Source organism: Typopeltis vanoorti, chromosome 5 (genome assembly GCF_054136105.1).
Source record: "Typopeltis vanoorti isolate ZY-2024b chromosome 5, IOZ_Tvanoo_1.0, whole genome shotgun sequence".
NCBI lineage: Eukaryota > Metazoa > Arthropoda > Arachnida > Uropygi > Thelyphonidae > Typopeltis > Typopeltis vanoorti.
In genome coordinates, this window is record NC_143553.1 from 83769535 (window position 1) to 83789024 (window position 19490).

At 35.0% G+C, this 19490-nt stretch overlaps 1 protein-coding gene across 2 annotated transcripts in view; it reads right to left on the minus strand.

Moving 5' to 3' along the window:
- The window catches only part of Kdm5 (Lysine demethylase 5), a 561081-nt gene that overhangs the window by 432223 nt on the left and 109368 nt on the right, over positions 1–19490 (minus strand). For both annotated transcript variants that reach the window (XM_090393222.1, XM_090393221.1), the window contains 2 exons: positions 10181–10268; positions 4846–4922 (listed from right to left, as the gene is read on the minus strand). In XM_090393222.1, the coding sequence (XP_090249348.1) occupies positions 4846–4922; positions 10181–10268 (165 nt within the window). The remainder of the gene's footprint in view (positions 1–4845; positions 4923–10180; positions 10269–19490) is intronic.

A 19490-nucleotide genomic window follows, 5' to 3' on the forward strand; every position in this document is an offset into this window, starting at 1 on the left:
TGTAGTCGTGAACTTTTTTCATATACAGGTTAAAATGTAGTTCGTCCTTACCTTTGGACACCAGTGTACTATAGCTTTACAAATAAAGCTTTCATCGATGGGAACCACATAAAAATATGAAATTCCTTTGCCTTGGGTCTATCCTAATTTACACTCATGCGTAGACCATGTAGGCATTCAGAACCGAAATTCTACAGAATAGGTTGGTTACTCCTCATTCCTGGAGGTATCCTATGTCTGTAGAGGTATGTTCACGGGGCCGGTTTGCCTGCTTGCAGGAGGAAAATCACCTGATACACTGGGGAGAAAAACGCTGCAGTCCATGTCCAAGACTGACTAACTTGGCTACGTCTGAAAAAGATCCTTAGCTCCTCACGTCAGTGACAGGAATCGAACACAGGACACTCCTTTCCCAGGCGTATGGTTGTGAAGTGCATAGCCACTCGGCTAAGAATGTGGACTTGCCCTGGGTATGACTATTAATTACCAGAAACCTGAACTGGCTTGAAACATTCCATGTTTTTGGTTTCTGTAGAAGACAATGGATTATTTAATCTTAACCCATCTATAGCTCAAATATACTATATGTTTATCTTCCATGAGCATATTTCACCTAAAATACATTAAAGTAATTAATCCTTCATTTTTGAAATTATGGATTCTACAACCGTGTTAAAATAACTCTTTATTATCCCGACATTTCGATCTTCATATCAAGATCATCATCTGGAGCATACATAAATATACAAGACAAGCTGCATTACATTTCAAACCATAAGCTAGAGAAACAATGATTTGATCACATGCTACTCACTGGCATGACCTCTGGTGAAAAAAAATAAAGTAATAAAATTAATGTTTAAAAAAATAAAATAAAAGTAATAATTACATCAAGCTAGATTATGATTACAAGAATAAACATTCTTGCTAACAGATGGTTTTCCTTCCAGTAACAGTGATGTCCTATTTCTATTATTAAAATTGTTATTTTTGATTTAAAAAAAAAATAATAATAATAAATTACAACACGAATAAACATTCTTTCTTATAGATTTTTTCTTTAACAGTGATGTCCTATTTTTTAGTATTAAAGTTGTTATTTTAGATTTAGGATCCTGGATTTTCTACAGTCCTGTTTATAGTTGTTCTTAGAAAGGAAGGATTCGTGGGATGAATATATGCCTTCCATATGTATAGGATTTTTAGACCATCATTATTGTTTAGATTGGGGTAGTTGATAACGATCTCACAAGCTTCCTTAAATTTGCGTTCATACCAGTGTTTTTCCAGTCAATTCTATATAAGGTGTTCACAGGGCATGATCAGAAAGGCCAGCTTCACCATAATTATTATATTTGATGTGTCGTTTATGTTCTTTTTGTCTGATCGGAATTGTGCATCCTGTTTCTCCTATGTATGGTATGTTACAGGTGCAGTAAATACGGTATACTCCAGGGTGGGCCAGCAGAGGGAGTGGGTCCTTGGATGAGTTGAGTAAGCTTTCTAATTTTGCAGGAGGTTTAAAGGTGGCGTTGAGGTTGTATTTCTGTAGTACTCTATTTTGTCTGATGTCCCTTTAATGTAGGGAATGGTTATAGTTTTACTGTAGTCTAGTTTGTCTTTGTTTTTTATTGAGGTTTTGGAGAATTTTGTTTTGGCTGTATCCATTTTTTTGAAAAATATTGGTGATCATTTAAATTCGTTTTTCAGTGCCTGTTCATTGGAGCAAGTTTTGTTGGGTGGTGGTAGGAGTTTATGTGTATATATTGGCCAGTATGTGTCGGTTTCTGGTAAACAGTGAAGGAAAGATTGCCCGAGGGAAGACGTGTGACAAGTGTATCTAAAAACGGCAGTGTGTTATGTTTTTCAATCTCAATTGTGAACTGTATACGTTTGTGTTGCTTGTTTAGGTGGCTAAGGAATGTGTCTAGTGTCTATCAGCCATGAGACCAGATCGCAAAAACATTGTCAACGTATCTAAGCCAGACTTTGGGTTTTAAAGGGGAGGAACCTAAAGCAAGTTGTTCAAAATGTTCCATATAAAAGTCAGCAATCGGTGGTGGGGGGGGGGGGGGGGGGGGGGATAATGGCGAGCCCATGGCTGTGCCTTCTTTTTGTAGGTAGAAAGCGTTTTGCCATACAAAATAACCAGAACGTAATACATGCGCAAGAGCACCGTGATATCTGGAGGAAACTTGTTCTGTAAAAGAAGAATTGTGTCTTTGATTGAGACATTCGTAAAGAGGACAGAAACGTCAAAACTGACTAATAGATCATCTTTTTCTAATGTAATGTCTTTGATGATGTTTATGAAGTGTTGTGTGTTTTTGATATAGGAGGGGGAATGACCTACCAACTCCTTGAGTGTTGCCGTTAATTTTTTGGCTAAGTAATAAGTCGGGCTATCAATCCCTTCGACTTTCTTTGTGAATTTTCGGTAGCCTGTAAATTCTCAGGGAACGATCGTAGTGTGGAAATAATTTTTTGACCGTATCTTTGGGCCATGTGGTAATTGACTTAAGTAGATTCTCCGTTTTCTTTTTTATTCTATTAGTTGGGTTATAGTTGTCCAAGACCAGCAGGTTCATTTTTTCCACATACGTGGTTCGGTTTAAGATAACGGTGGCATTTCCTTTATCTGCCCTGGTTATTAAGATGTTCGGATTTAACTTTAGTGATTTTATCACTGTTAATTCTTGTTTAGTTAGATTGCTTGTTATTGTTTTGTTATGATTTAAAATGTTGGCAGTTTCTAAACGTATTTTTTCTGCTAAGTTATTTGGGATGAGTCTTAGGCCTCTTTCAATATTACAAATAAATTCAAGTTTGTTTATCGATTTGGGTGCTATGGCATAATTTAAACCTTTGTTAAGTATCGAGATTTCATCTTTGTTCAAAGCATGGTTGGATAGGTTAACTATATTACTGTTACCTGTAGGTGATTGGTGGCTCCTGTTGTTTCTTGCTTCTGGTTGGTTGTTATTGTTCATTGTGGAGAAATTTGAATATGGCGGCTGGTTCTTTCGATCTTTTAGTCTTTGGAATTTGGAAATTAGATTTTCTTATTGTTTTGTTATGATTTAAAATGTTGGCAGTTTCTAAACGTATTTTTTCTGCTAAGTTATTTGGGATGAGTCTTAGGCCTCTTTCAATATTACAAATAAATTCAAGTTTGTTTATCGATTTGGGTGCTATGGCATAATTTAAACCTTTGTTAAGTATCGAGATTTCATCTTTGTTCAAAGCATGGTTGGATAGGTTAACTATATTACTGTTGCCTGTAGGTGATTGGTGGCTCCTGTTGTTTCTTGCTTCTGGTTGGTTGTTATTGTTCATTGTGGAGAAATTTGAATATGGCGGCTGGTTCTTTCGATCTTTTAGTCTTTGGAATTTGGAAATTAGATTTTCTTTCTTCGTTTGGAGCATGTGGTTCGCCGTGTTGTCAGTAATCTTCTCCAGGATTATCCAGATAGCTGTGTTTACATAGCTTGAAAGTTCCATTTTTTCCTTTTGTAGCTGGTTTTGTGTAGCGGCTAAGTTCTTTCTGTAAGCTTGGATTTGTTATTCATGTAATCATAAATTAAAACTAGCTTGATGTAATTATTTATTTATTTATTATTTTTTTTTCACTAGAGGTCATGCCAGTGAGTAGCATGTGATCAAATCATTGTTTCTCTAGCTTACGGTTTGAAATGTAACGCAGCTTGTCTTGTATATTTATGTATGCTCCAGATGATGATCTTGATATGAAGATCGAAATGTCGGGATAATAAAAAGAGTTATTTTAACATGGCTGTAGAATCCATAATTTCAAAAATGAATGCTGATCACTGTGTAATACTAAAAGAAAGGATTAAAGTTATCAAATTTCTTGTGTCAAATATAGCTTGGCTGATTGGAATTACAGCCAAATGTGAACATAAATTTATTGCCAGCATACTAATAAATTATATTGCACATAAAATGTGTTAAATTTAATACAAACTAAATTCCAGTCTGTTTTTGGCAAAAGTTACAAATTATCTAAGAACATAATTAAGGAATTAATGTATAGTGCTTACAGAAAACTATGCAGAGAGACATTTCACTATGGAATATGTCCACCCCAAACTGTGATTAAAGCTCTTACAACATCTCGGCCTGGTTGGCTGAGTGATTAGAGTATCCACTCTCCAGCCAAAAGGCTGCGGGTTCAAATCCAGCTGTGGGCACGGATGTTTGTGATTGTCCGTGAAAATACTAGTGGTGGTAGTGGCGTTGGTGTAGTTGTGGTTGGTGGAGACAGAGATGTAGAGTAGGTGTCCTCCCTCAATGAGTCTCTGGACTCCGTGGAGGTGTCATGTAATAATAATAACAACAACATTGTACCTTGCTTAGCACCAAGTGATTCAGGTGGTCTTGAGACAAACTGGCTCACTCCTCCTTCAGTGCAAGCATAAGGCCTTGTTTTTTGGACGGGAATTTTGAGCAGCAGTGCTTTTCCCTCTGATATGGTCAATCTGTTTTGTGCCCATCTGCCTAAGATAAGTAAATTTGCATTCCATTATTCAAGTTTCATCTTATAAAAAGGTCATTTGCATTTTAGATAGGATTTAAACCAGGTCTTTCCAACAGAAATGGAAGCATCACAGTGTCCCTTCTTGTGACTGCAAAACTCAGTGTAAGAAAACTGTTCTTGAAACAGATTTCCAAATATTAACATTTTTAAACAAAATTTTTTGTAAGAATTACTGCAAAAACATGAAAATTTTCTATAAATTGTAACTGAAATATCAGGTATATATAAGTCCAGTTTGCAAAATGTTAACTAATAAAAATGGAAACCAAAAACTTAGGAATACATACTGGAGTCTTAACTTTTGGCCTGTCCTTTCTCTTCATGAAGTGTCCCATTCTTATACATTTTATATCCTCAACTTTTCCTACAAAAATAAGCCATGATAAATTATTTCTTTGACCCTGCATTCCATAAAAATCTACACACAAATAAAAGATATAATTTCTATACCTACAATTTATATCAATTATGTTTCCATAATTTCTGGCATATTTGTCATAAGATTGACATCAAATAGTCTCATTTGACCCAAATTATGATGTTATCAGCATTTCAGGCAAGTATCAATACCTGCTCTGACTACCTTTTCGCATTTCAGGTTTTCAAAGCCTTTCCCATCTTTAGTAGTGAAATAAACTTATGATTGCATTTCTCCTCAAGAATTTTACTACTGTTTTACTGTCATCCCATTAAATTAAATTGTTAGATTATGTTTGTCTGATTTCAATAAACATAATAGTACAGATTCACACTGGAAGGAGATAAAACAACTTGTTCTAAATTCTCATATTTAGGTCAAAAAAGAATGAGACAAATTCTCATAATTTTTGTAACCATATTGAACAGGCATGTCACTAAGTGTGCAATATGTGCTTTTCCATTTCCCCTTCACATAACTTTCTATGAAAGCTATATGAAGGGGAAAGCATATTTTACTATTTGATTGTTGAGAGAATTTGTATGCAGTGACTTTCAAATAGCAAATGTAGTTATAATAGTGATTACAAGCCATTGTTTCTTTAATTATACATCTTGGGGAATTTTATTTTTAATGTCTTGATAAAGTTTGGAAATTAGTTAATGACTTAAGTATATTTGTTTGGTACCCTTTCTTGCTAAAAGGTTTTATCAAAAAAAATTGTGATGGTGATAACAGTTGTTCTTGGTGTATTTGATGATTATGCTATACTCATAATATTGCATTAATATAGATATCCTCACTAAGGTCATAGGTGTTAAGTGCCTGTTAGAACCACTGATGATGATGAATATCTTTTAGCATAGCATAGTACCTATGAGTTTTAGTCAGGCCTTGTTATGGTTAATTTGTCATAGCAGGGCGTTTGCTACAGTGAATTGAAAAGACTACATAATACAGTTTGTGTGGCATTACTTTTATCCTCTTCTAAAGAATGCAGAATCTGTGAATTACTGGATTAGGAAAAGAAACACAGAGAAGTAGCAACAAATTTACTAGTAGCAGTTAGTATTGATTATAAGATGGATTTTGCAAAAAAAGCACACTTTACAAACTGAACATACTTCTGCATAGGTGGCCACTTTCCAAATCAAGAATGCTCCAGTTTCTAAAATCTTGTGCTATGTCTAGATGCAGTTCATGAACCACCTAGACTTTTCAAGATGCATTAAGAAACTGCATCACACCCAGCAACCTATTTTGTTTCAAAAAATTAGCCAATATAGATGCAGCTTCTTGGTATCTTAATCTTTAGCTAGATGAAGCATACTATGATTCCCAATTCCAATGCACTACAACCACTGAACTATTGAAAAACTTGACAGGTATGCATATCAATACAGGTTGCACTCATTTTCCAAAACAAAAAATAGAAAACCCTTCATGGAAGGGTTTTCTATTTTTTGTTTTGTATATTTGTTTTATATCTTCTGGTGCATTTACTTTATTGTGAATGAACAACACATTCAAGTACAAAATAAATCTTGCAGAGGTGTGTTTTACAGTGCATATAAAATGAATGCGAGTTGGATTTAATACTGCTTAGTTTAGCCATAAATATTATTACAACTTGATTAGCAGCACATAAACCTTTAATCTATCAGTAAATCATTTACAACTTTCAGCACATACAAACCATATGAATAATGTGCATATAGCAGCACTCAATGTTCAAAATGACTCCTTTTTACGTCACAAATGCCTGAAGCCTGAGGCTGCATATCGACGGTGGCACGCACGCACACACACACACACACAACATCCAATGGAAATGCCAGTGCTCACTTCAAATCCACTTTCACACAGCAATGTTGGAGTGTTGTTTCTTGCAAGCTATTCTCTCAAGGATTCAAATCAGGACTTCAAATGGTGATATGTGATTGGGCACATTCATCTCCAACCACTGTTGTGCAGTCCACACCTTGTGTACAGGAGCTGAGTCCTGATGGAAGATCCACTGCCTACTGTGAAACAAGGTGTTGTTCAGAAGCCATACCACAGGTTCAGCACAGTCCTGATATACTTTGACAGAGATTTTGACTCCTTTCTCACAGAAATTCAACTTAGATGCCCCTGATACGTCATCTCCCACCAAACCATCACTGATACAGGGTGATGACCTCTTTGAATCCTGGGTGTAAGTGACCATTCAGGAGATATATCCAATCATTTGGGATTAAAGACTCCTCAATGATGAACATTTTCATTTGTGAAGGGGATATCTATGTTTGTATACTATTGGAGCAGTGCCTTTGATTTTTTATTCTCTGCCACATAAGTTGAGGCGTGTGGAAGCAGAGACATCGTGAGGAATTTTTGCGCCTATGGCCAGGAAAGAAAATTACGCCATTCTAAAAAAAAAAAAAAAAAAAAAAACTTCAAAAATCTCGATTTTTGTGCCTATGTAAAATTAGTGCCTATGGTCGGAGCCATATTGGCCATAGTTTCACTACGCCTCTGTGTGGAAGTGTCCAATATAATAATGATAGGCTCTCACCCCCAGTCATCAGTTAGTATACATGACATCGTTCTCTGCAAAACATTCATCTCTCGTGACATCACTTTCTGTGTTCTCACAGGATTATGGCAGAGGCATGCCTTCTAAGTCCTCACAAGCTGTTGCATCCTAACGCAGCATGATCTACCTGTTCCTTGGTAGTTAGATATGTCGCCTGTATTATTTTGACAATTAATAGTCTGATATACAAACATCCCATTGTTCTCAAGTGTATTAAGCATATTGAAATGCAGCCACCTGTTATTTTCAATGTTCTCATAATCTCCCCAATGCATGTTAACACATACATCTAGATAACTCTCTCTGTGTGCATGTGTGTGAGCGCGCACTGATAAAAAAGTGAATGTTGGCTGCACACAGTGCCACTAAGAACCGGGGCTCATGTAATTCTTGGGGAGGGGTTGCAGATCATTAAATGAAATTCTAGGTTACAATGCAATAATGGGACATGATCAAAAGTTAAAGGAAACTAGCAGTAGACAAAATCCTAGCAAGACAGAAACATCTGAATAAATAATACAGGTTGTCCCAGAAAATATATACACACATTGAATAATTATAAATACAATGTTTGTTATGATACATCTAAGTTTTATAATCCAAATTAAAGACAACATATGTAGAATCTTTTTAAGTTATTGCAAGTGTTAGAACTGATAACTATTCCTGTCCAGGCACTGCAGATAACACAGACCAATGGAAATGCAAACATCACGAATGATTTCGTTTGGTATTTGGGCACATTGTCTTTCAATGGCTGCATTCAATTCACTGATTGTTGCTGGTTTTGTGCCATAAACCTCATCTTTGATGTGTCCCCATAAAAAAGTCCAGTGGTGTGAGGTCTGGCAAACGTGGAGGAATTCAATGCTGCCTTTTCTGTGCAGCAGATTTTCATCAAGATAGGCTCTCATATCACAATGGAGGTGCTCCATCTTGTTGGAAATAAAACTCCTCCTCATCCCCAAACTTCTCTCGAATGTGTGGCACAACAGATTCCTGCAGCAAGTTTAAATAAATGGCACCAGTGACAGTGTTGTCCAAATAAATAAATAAATAAATAAAATAAAAAGTCCAATTAAGCACAACACTGACAATCCACACTAAACTGTAACCCACTGTTAGGTCACATGGTGTTCCACTGTAACATTCAAATTCTCAGTTGTCAGTAACTACAATTTTGGCAATTAACTGAGCCATTTGACTTAAATGTAGATTCATCATTCCAAACAATCTGAAAACAAGTCCTCTGCACATTTTGCCAGGTGCCACTCACAAAGTTCAACTCATTGGTCAGGATTATCTTCATTGAGGCCGTGGACTAATGTTAGAATAAAACTTTTCCAATGGGCAATGCTTCAAAATGCGATTCCTGTCTGGCAGGAATTTCAAAATTGAAATTCCCATCTCACGGGCCGCTTGCCAAACAGATTTTCTTAGAGATTGGTGGTAAGTTTCCAGAAGCTTATTTTCTCTTGCGGATGTCTGCGGTCTTTTGGAATACTGCTTCCGGACATCTTGAACAGTTCCATCTGCTTCAAACTTACCTCTAATTTAAGTAATAGTGAGTTGCATTGGTGGATCTCTTTGAAAGTCCCTTCTAAACTATCTTTGCACTTCACTTACGTTCTTGCACAACCTCCAGTAGAACTTTGGGATAAATTTCCTTTCCTGAAAGCCTAATCTCATTTCAGCCATTATTTTAAATCAGTTACAAAATTTAGTTTTTACATTTTTTTGGGACACCCTGTATTTAAAAATTACTTCTGAGGACTCTACATAGGTCTATATGGAAATAAATATTCAATTCAGTTAACTGTCCATCCTATGTTATTTATAATGTTTAAAATCTTTGTGCAATTCATATTGCTGATTGAAACATTCATTTGTACGTCTGGTCAGCTGAGTGGAGAGCATATTTAATTTCCAACCTGCAGGTAAGGTTGTCTCAAAATCCTATTGCATGATGGATGTTCATAAAGGTCTAAGTTGGAGGTGGTTTTTAATGTGCAGGATGAGAAAACTATCATGCATATTATGAGAAGGTTGAAGTGGTTCAAAAAAATTGCCATGTCTAGTCTCTAGTACAATTTCCAAACTTTTGGCCCAGCCATGGTATTAATTCTGTATGGGTTTACCTTTCTGCTGGAAAGCTGTCATAAAAAAAAAAAAAAAAAAACTTATTTACCTACAATCAATAAAAGAAGAATCTTAATGAGTTAAAAGTTAGCTTCATTTTTCATAACAAATGTTTTCATTATGAAGTCTGATTTTTTATTAAAAAAAAAAAATCAGACAACTTCAAAATTAAAACATTTGTTATGAAAAATAAAGTTAACTTAGCTCATTAAGATTCTTCTTTATTGTAGTTGATGCCAAGCAAGGAGTCTTTGCTGGCTGAAAATTGTTAAAATTACTAAATATAATGCAGAACAATAAACTTATATTTCCTTGGCTAATAATAATATAGAGGGTGGTATTACAATGCAGAAAAAGAAAGATATCCCCAAAAAAAGATAGGGAAAAGGCTAATTGTAGGACTTTTCTCATGAGGTGAGGTTTTTATCTCTAACTGTATTTCAAAGATCTATCTAAACAGATAATAACAAGTCATCTGTAGCATTACCATGAATCTGATAGCCTGGCATCTTAGGTCCAGCTCCATAAAACTGCAGCTTCTTCAACTCATTATTAGTGGTATAATCAATTCCATCCTAAAAAAAGAGAAATATTCATGTATTTTCACAAATCAAGTAAGGCACATTAAATAATGAATGATATTAGTTTTTCCTTATTTTTTTGCTGCAATTAAAACAAATGTTTCTCTGCCAATCTTTCATGTAAACCCAAAAACTCTATATAATCCAACAGAGAATCAAACCCGTTTAAAAATAAATATATTGGATCTGTTAACTGTATCACTTTGCTACTTATACATTAGTATAAAAAATTATTCAAAAGCAAAGAAGCTTGATGTATACTGAAATATAATAAAGATTATTTCATTGCACAGTTCATTGATAAATATCAATGAATAGCTATCAATCTTCTTTGCATGTGTTTTCCTTTGTTCATTTTCTTGCACCCCGCATGTGACAAAATTTAATGATTTTGATTCATGTTAGATATTTAATACAATTAGAACACCACAGAAAAGAAATTTAAACACTGGTTTAATGCTACCATATTCACCTCAGTAACAGAGGTATCTTCAGGGAGAACACAAATTGAAACAAACACAAAAAGTAAAGTGAAACTTAGCATACTAAAGTGTACAGTACATGCATAACTGTGTAGAATTTATGGAGACAAACACTTGTGTTGGAGTAATTACTGTACTTACAATTAGGCAAATAACATCCATCATTTGGCTTCTATATCAAGGTCATCATCAGGAAAACATACTTATGCACAGGACAAAAGCTACATAACACTACACAAATGTAAGATAAATCTAAATGCTTTGTTAATTGCTTACACTAGCCTGACCTCTAATGGAAAAAAATAAATAAAATAAAAAATATATAAAAAATTAATTAATGAAGTTAAAATAATTTTTACATAATGATATACAGATGATTAAAAAAGTTGCAGTGGAACTACGTCAAATCAAACAGATCTCTAACGTCCTCTTATCTGAAGGTTTTCTTGTGTTGGGATACTGTCATCATGTTCTGCATGCTATACATAGTAGATGGATCCTCCAGATACTTGAAATTACTAATCCATTATTCTTGTTAAGATTAGGATGATATTTCATCATCTCTCAAGCTTTTTTCAAGTTTCCTTCAAACCAGGTTTTGGGACAGTGTAGGGACTTGGTGCCTTTCCAATGTCATGTTGTAGTTCTGCCATTATGTTCTGGATGCTATGTAGGTTGTAGATGGGTTCTCCAGACTTACTAATCAGAATTACGAATCCATTATTTTAGTTGAGATTAAGATGATGTCTCAGCATCTCACAAGCTTCCTTCAATTTTCTTTTAAACCAGGTTTGGGTGTGGTGTGGGGAATTAGTGTCTTTCCAGTTGATTCTGTGACATGTTTGAAGTGCATGGTCTAACAGTTTTCATTTTCAATCTTGCATATTGTCGAGATTGGAAACAATCTTCCTTTTCTACACGCTTGTGACAGGTCTTCTCTCAGGCTGCCTTTCCTTCATGGTCTACTGTAAACCTACACACACACAGGCCAATACATACACAAAAATTCATACCACTATCCAACACAAAACTAGGGGTCATCAGTATCCTCAAACAGATAGCCCTAACAATTTACTCCAATGTGCAGGTGCTGAAGAAGGAATTTGAAATTATTAGCCAAACATTCATAAAAAAATGGCAACAACAAACAAACAAAAAAGATTACAAGAATGCCATAACCATACAATACATTATGGGAACATCAGAAAAAAAATAGAACACTACACAAACACAATGATCATCTAAATATCCCTTCCCTACCTTGCCACCTTAGGGATTTACAAAATTCAGTGCACCTGCAACCTACACTAGATAAGGGAAACACAGGACACACCATTCCAACAAAAAAAAAAAAAGGAACGCCACATTAAATTCCTTCACTATAGTAAAACAGGCCTCTCAGAATTTATACTGTATATTACACTTAACAAGAAATTGTATTCTTGTTTTACTTTTCTTTTAGAGTTACATGGTGATCAGACAGGCCACTTCATAACATGTCATAAAATCAACTGGAAAGGCACCAACTCCTTACACCACACCAAAACCTGATTTGAAAGAAAATTGAATGAAATTTGTGAGATGCTGAAACATCATCCTAACATCAACAAGAATAATGAATTAGTAATTACAATAATTGGACTTATCTATAATCTATATAGCATCCAGAACATGGTAGAACCCCCGAACACAAGAAAACCTTAAGATAAGAGAATGTTCGAGATGTGTTTGATTTGATATAGTTCCACTGTAATTTTTTTTAATCATCTATATATCATTATACTTATGTATATAGAAAATTTATTTTATGTTAATTAATTACTTTTATATATTTTTTGTTTTTTTGTTTGTTTTCACGAGAGGTCAGGTTAGTGTTTAACAGAAGCATTTAGACTTGGCTTACTTTTGTGTAGTGACATGCATTTGTATGTTGTCCTGATGATGTCAGGACAACATACAAATATAGAGGTTGAAATGTTGAGTGTTAATTGCATAACTGTAAGTACTTCAACATAAGCGTTTGTCTCCATAAATTCTACACAACGAATAATGACCATTGTGTAACCTTGAAAGAAAGAATTGACATACTTATTTAAATTAGACTGTTTTTAGGAGTAGTTGCAATTCTAAAATAAATAACCTCATCTGAATTTGCCCCAACCCATTTGATTCTTCAAGTGGCTCCAAAACATGGTCCACTAGACTTGAACTTCCTGCAGTCATGATTATAGATATGTTTTCATGTTCTTCTAAGCTTCAATTTCTTCTAGATACATCTACAATTGTGACTACTTTTTTTTTTTTTTTTTTTTTTAATAATCTACAAGCTATCCTTAAAAAAAAAAATCTGAATTAAAATAAATATGGATATTAAATTTTTAAAATATGGGAAACAGTAACTTTTAGTAATAATGAATTACAATCTAAGCTTCATAATAGCATATAGAGAGGACATCATTCCTAGCTAGGACTACTGGAGTCTGTAAGTTTCATTTTACCTTGTACTGCTTGTGTGTTTATTAGAATTTATACTGTATATTATACTTAACAAGAAATTGTAGTCTTGTTTTACTTTTCTTTTAGAGTTACATGGTGATCAGTTCATTTTAAATCTTGATGTGAAGATCGAAACATCGGGATAATACAACAGTGTTAAAAAAACTTTTTTTATTATCACGATGTTTCGATCTTCACATCAAGATCATCATCTGGAGCATACATCAATATACAAGACAAGCTGAGTTACATTATTAACTGTAAGCTAAAGAAACAATGATCTGATCACATGTTATTCTACTGGCATGACCTCTAGTGGGGGAATTTTTTTTTTTTTTTTTTTTTTTTTTTTTTTTTTTTTTTTTTTTTTTTTTACATCAAGCTAAATTCTATTTATGATGACAGGAATAAACATTCTTTCAGATCGTTTTCTTTCAGAAACAATGATGTCCTATTTTTAGTATTACAATTCTTATTTTTGCTTTTAAGATACTGGATTTTCTACAGTTTATAGTTGTTCTTAGTGAGGAACATTCCGTGGGTCGAATATATACATTCCATACGTTTGGGATTTTTAGACTATCATTATTGTTCAGATTGGGGTGGTTGATAATAATCTCACATGCTTCCTTAACTTTCCGTTCATACCATATTTTAGTGCGATGTAGACAGCTAGTGCTTTTCCAGTCAACTTTGTGTAAGAAATTCGGGGCATGATCAGAAAGGCCAGCTTCCCCATAATTCTGAAATTTAAGAAAATCTAGTATCTTAAAAGCAAAAATAAGAATTGTAATACTAAAAATAGGACATCATTGTTTCTGAAAGAATGTTTATTCTTGTCACCGTAAATAAAATTTAGCTTGATGTAAAAAAAAAAATTTATTTTTTCACTAGAGGTCATGCCAGTAGAATAACATGATCAAATCATTGTTTCTTTAACTTACAGTTAATAATGTAACTCAGCTTGTCTTGTATATTGATGTGTGCTCCAGATGATGATCTTGATGTGAAGATCGAAATGTTGGATAATAAAAAAGTTTTTTTAACATGGTTGTAAATTCCATAAATTTTTAAAATGAAAGTATTCTTGTTTTAACCATGCATCTAAGCATAACTGCAAAACAACTTCACATCTAGTCTAGTTGTATACAGAGACTGTCGACTGTGCCAATTGCCTTAGTATTCCATAATGCAAACCCAGATCAGTTGACCTTGGAGATCTCATCATTGATAACCAAACCTAAGGAGATACCAAGATTAATAAACCAATGCAGAAGTCATATTTCCATATAGAATAAAAAGACCTGGTTGGCCAAGTGGATAGCATACCCAATCTCCAAATAACAAGTCATGGGTTCGAATGCTGCTGTGGGCATGGATGTTTGTGATTAAGGTAGGAAATGAATTTCATTGCCCGGTGTGAGATCACTGCCACACTTATTGGAGACCTGAAATAGATTCAAAAAGTTCCATGTTTGGTCTCTAGATCATGGTTTCCAAATAATACAAAAATAAATTTGATAAAAATGGGGGGGGGGGGATCCTTAGCCCAGTCACAGTACAAATGTACTATAGATTTGGGTGGGAACCACATAAAAATAATAAAAATTGTGGAATTTTTTTTTTCAGTTGGAAAAATATAGAGTAACTTTTGAACTGATTCACACTGTTTACAACCTCCTGATATCTCCTAAATATAGCACATCTTTCTACTATGGAGAATTCTATACACTTGTGGATTACCCTACATAAGACAGACAAACCATGGATTTCAGATGAAAAAGAAGCAACATGTCGCAGATGTTGAGCATAAAAGAAAAGAGAGATATGTAGTCTGGCCTACCATACTTATAATACTGACCATGCAAGCTCATTAGAATGCTTCAAACTATGCTTTATGTAGAAGAAAATTTTTATTCTACATTTCTGAATCACTTACAGCCATTCATTTACATGGACCACCGAATAAAAACCAAGGACTGATAAGTGACATTGTGGAAATCGCTTATCAAATCTTTTAACATCAGAGACTTTCACTTTGCCAACAATCACCTGTCGTTAACTGCTGACAGCCAATGCATGCCACACAATTTCACATTTATTTGTCAGCATGAATTTATTTTTCTTGCAACTTTTTTCAGAATTTATCAACTTTGTCATCTCTTCATAGATTTTTGATGTTTACTGTGGCCTGATGAAGCAACCAGTTCTTTTTTTTTTTGTGGGTAAAACTATTAGGTGTGTTTTTCATATTTCAATGACTAATAAATTTCCTTGTTATCGACTATTTTTTAATTCTAAAACATTTTCCTTCAAATGGAATCAAATTCTGCTAGGAAGGAAGAAGGTTAGCCAGTCTGATTGATCAAGTTTTTTTTTTTTTTACTGTGATATTCATGATATATGCTGGTTGAAAAGTTTGGTAAATTTCCAATAGACGGCGACACAATTCATTCATTCATACCAGTGTCGGCATGTATCATCTTTTTCATGACCCCTGGCAGATAAAACACTTTTATTTGAAGAAATGGACTGCTGCACAGATCAAAGCCGAGTTAGATGCAGTTCATGGGGACTCTGCACTAGCATTAAAAACTATTTTTGGATAAATGAGTTTAAATGTGGTCGTAAGTCCATCGAAGATGAAGCGCACTCCTGATGGCAGACTGAGGTCACTACGAAGGAAATGATCGATAAAATCCATAGTATCGTTATGGAGGACCACCAAGTGAAAGTGCATGATGGATGCCACGATTGTTGACTGTAGTTCAATAACACATGCGAAGCCATTTCAACAGTATTTAATTACAATTCGCAGGATTTTTTATGTTGATTTGTGACTGCAGACGAAACTTGGATCCACTACTAAACATCTGAGTCCAAGCAGCAGTCAAACGAGTGGACAACGCCCAGTGAAAGAGCACCGAAAAAAGCAAAGACCGTTTTGTCAGCTGAGAAGGTGATGGCCACTGTTTTTTGGGATTACCAAGGAATTTATCATGATAGACTATTTGGAAAAGGGTAAGATAATAACAGGAGCCTATTATGCTTCATTGTTGGATTGTTTAAAAGAAGAACTGAAGAAAAAACAGCCAAGATAGGTGCACAAAAAAGTGCTCTTTCACCAAGACCATGCACCATCCCACAAAGGCAAAATTGTACGAATTGAGGTTTGGATTGGTTCCACATACACCATATTCTCCGGATTTGGCCCCATGTGACTTCTTGTTCCCAGGCTTAAAAATTTGGCTTGGTGAGAAAAACTTTTCTTCAAGAGGATGTCATCAAGGCTGTCAAATGACTATTTTGCAAAATTTGACAAATGCACTTTTTAGAGGGGATGAAGAAATTGGAAACTCGCTTGACCAAAGTTGACCTATGTTGAGAAATAAAGGCAATTTTTTCCAAAAAAAGTAACATTTTTTTACCAAACTTTTCAAAACAACCCTCATAGTGCATTGTTAGAAAAGTGGACATCACAGGAAAATGATCACTCCCACAAGTTTTTATCATTTTCCCACTTGAGCAGTCAGAAGGGGGGGGGGGGGGGGGGGGGAATAGCCAATTGATGTGAATCTTCAGGTAGGTCTGTGGACAAAAACATCAGGAGTAGAGTTACAGAGCATACGCTCTACAACAATTCTGTTTGTTTGGGCAATACCCCAAAGAGTTTTGTGTCCATTTAAATCCGATTAAAAGGTAGTGGCATCTGTAATATATCAAGGTCATCCTGAGAGATATGTGCAGGAAGAGGTAGGTAGACACAGCACACTGTTATAAGACTGCTGAATTCCTACTGAATAATCATCCATATCTCAACAAGACGCAATGAGTCTATTGACTCCTCCATGGAGTCAATAGACTCATTCCAAGTTTATGGATGACACACAGGATCAGAACATGATGGCAGAACCCTAACAAAAGATAACAGGACTGTAAAGATGTATTTGATATAGTTCTGCTGTAATTTTTAATCATCTATATGTTATTTATACTTATGTATAAAAAGTATTTATGGATTTTATTTATTTATTTTATTTTTAATTTGTTTATTTCACCAAAGTTCAAGCTACATAAATGATTAGCAAAGCAGTTAGATTTTAGCTTACTTTTGTGTAGTCATGTTTCATATGAGCAACACACACGTGTTGTTCATATGTGTTTTCCTGATGATGACCTCGAAAGAGAGGCTGAAACATCGAGTATTATTTTCCTAATTATAAGTAATTGCTCTAACACGTGTGTTTTGTTTCCATAAATTCTACATCATGAATGCTGACCATGTGTAACCTTGAAAAAGGAATGAAAGAAAGAAAACACTGTCATAAGAATTCTGAGAGTCAGATGACAACAGCCTCTACATTTGTATTAAGTGGAACTTGATGGAAGAAGGTGTGGTCACCCACTAAGATTGCAACTCCTCCATGGGAAAGCTCATCCCCTGTCCTGTCGTTATGAACAATTACGTTTCATAATGCCAGATCATCACTGGATTCAGGTATGTTTCCTGCAGGCAGAAACATAATGGTTTATTCTTCTGCAAGAGAGCTTTGAAGTTGTCACCATTTTGAAGGAATCTACAGCAATTCTATTCTAGAAATGTTTCCATCTGGCTTCCTATGCAGACAGGTTTTGTTTACATTAGCCTTGGACTGTTTCTTATTGGGGAATTGTGAATGGCCAGAGTATAATTTCTTCATTGGAAAAAATGTCCAAAGATTGTTAATTGTTTCATCTTATTGAAGGGGAAATCAAAGTGCATGCTATTTATTAATAGGCCATCTATTAATGGGTCTGGGACATGTCTGATCCTCCATGGTACATAATCCATTATTTTTTTAATAAGTGGATTTTTATGTAGTAGAATCATTTTTGGCATGTCCTCAGGAGCAAGACCATATTAAGTTCTCTCTTTGATTCGGTCTAAAGAGACAGTGAGCAAGACATATGATTAAGGGATGTCATGATAAAGCTGGACTGACAAGTTATGGTCTCTGTTGACACTTTCTTTACAGATACCTTCTCAGTGGAAGGGCTTTTACGAGGTGTTGTCACTACCTTTGTAGTGACAACACCTGGTAAAACTACCTCCTCACCTCCTGATAAGTAAGTACTGTTCAGTTTTAATTTTTTGGATTTCGTTTTTATTATCCACCTTGAGCAAGAGTGAAAATATGTTAGGTGGTCTTCTCTTACAGTAGGGCATTTTGGGGTTTTGATCTTTACTGCAACAGATAGTTGGAGAATGAGCATATTTATATACATATAACGCAGCACAAAGGATTCAGGACAGAGCTTTACTGAGCAGCTGAGATAACCCACTTTGACAGATGTAGGTGGTTTTTGTAAGGATTATGTTTCTAGGAGGAACCAGATGATCATTCCTATGTATAAGGATTCTCCTTATGGATGTCACTCCTAGGTCATTCAGTTCAGAGGACATCTCATCAGATAAGATACATCAAGGAGGTCCCACTCCAATATTACACCTCTAAAAAAAATTAAGTTTTGTGGGGATAACCATAATTGGTATTCTTCCAATAGATGTCGCACAAAGTAATTTTTTCAATTGTGCCCGTGTTGGTGCTTCAATAAGAATATCTTCTGAACAGTTTCTTCAGATTTTTAAGATCCTGCCAACACTTCTGGGTGAAAAAGGGTGACAATTTTTCTAAGTCGACATCCCTCTGCGGTATGTAATATAAGTGGCATATTTGCTGTTTTAATAAGAAAACCTAAATAAGAAAACCAAAATAAGAAAACCTATTTCTTATTTTGGTTTTCTGTTGATGTTTCCATTGTTTGTCAACATAGTTAAGGTTTGTAGAGGACCCTGAGAATTGAGAGGATGAAAAATTATTCAATTTTCAGGGGAATGTTGGTTCAGCACCAGCAAGAAACGACTTCATTCAAGAATGGAACAATGGCTGCTCCGGACACCATACCTCACCACAGAAAGCCTTGAGCCCTGTCCTAAGACATCTTGAAAGAATTACTGCAACATCACTGATCCTCACAGACATGCCCACTAGCTGAATGAATCCAGCTGAGCCATCCAGAACTGCCCATCGTGCCAAAGCAATGCAAGACTACCAGGATCCCCCTTTCCAGATGTCCACGAATAATACTGTACAGCAAATACAGCAGTAAGGCATTAAAATCCTAGTGATGGTGGTCTACAAGACATGATAGTGAAAACAGACTCAAGTAAAGTGAAGAATACTGGAAAAAAATACAT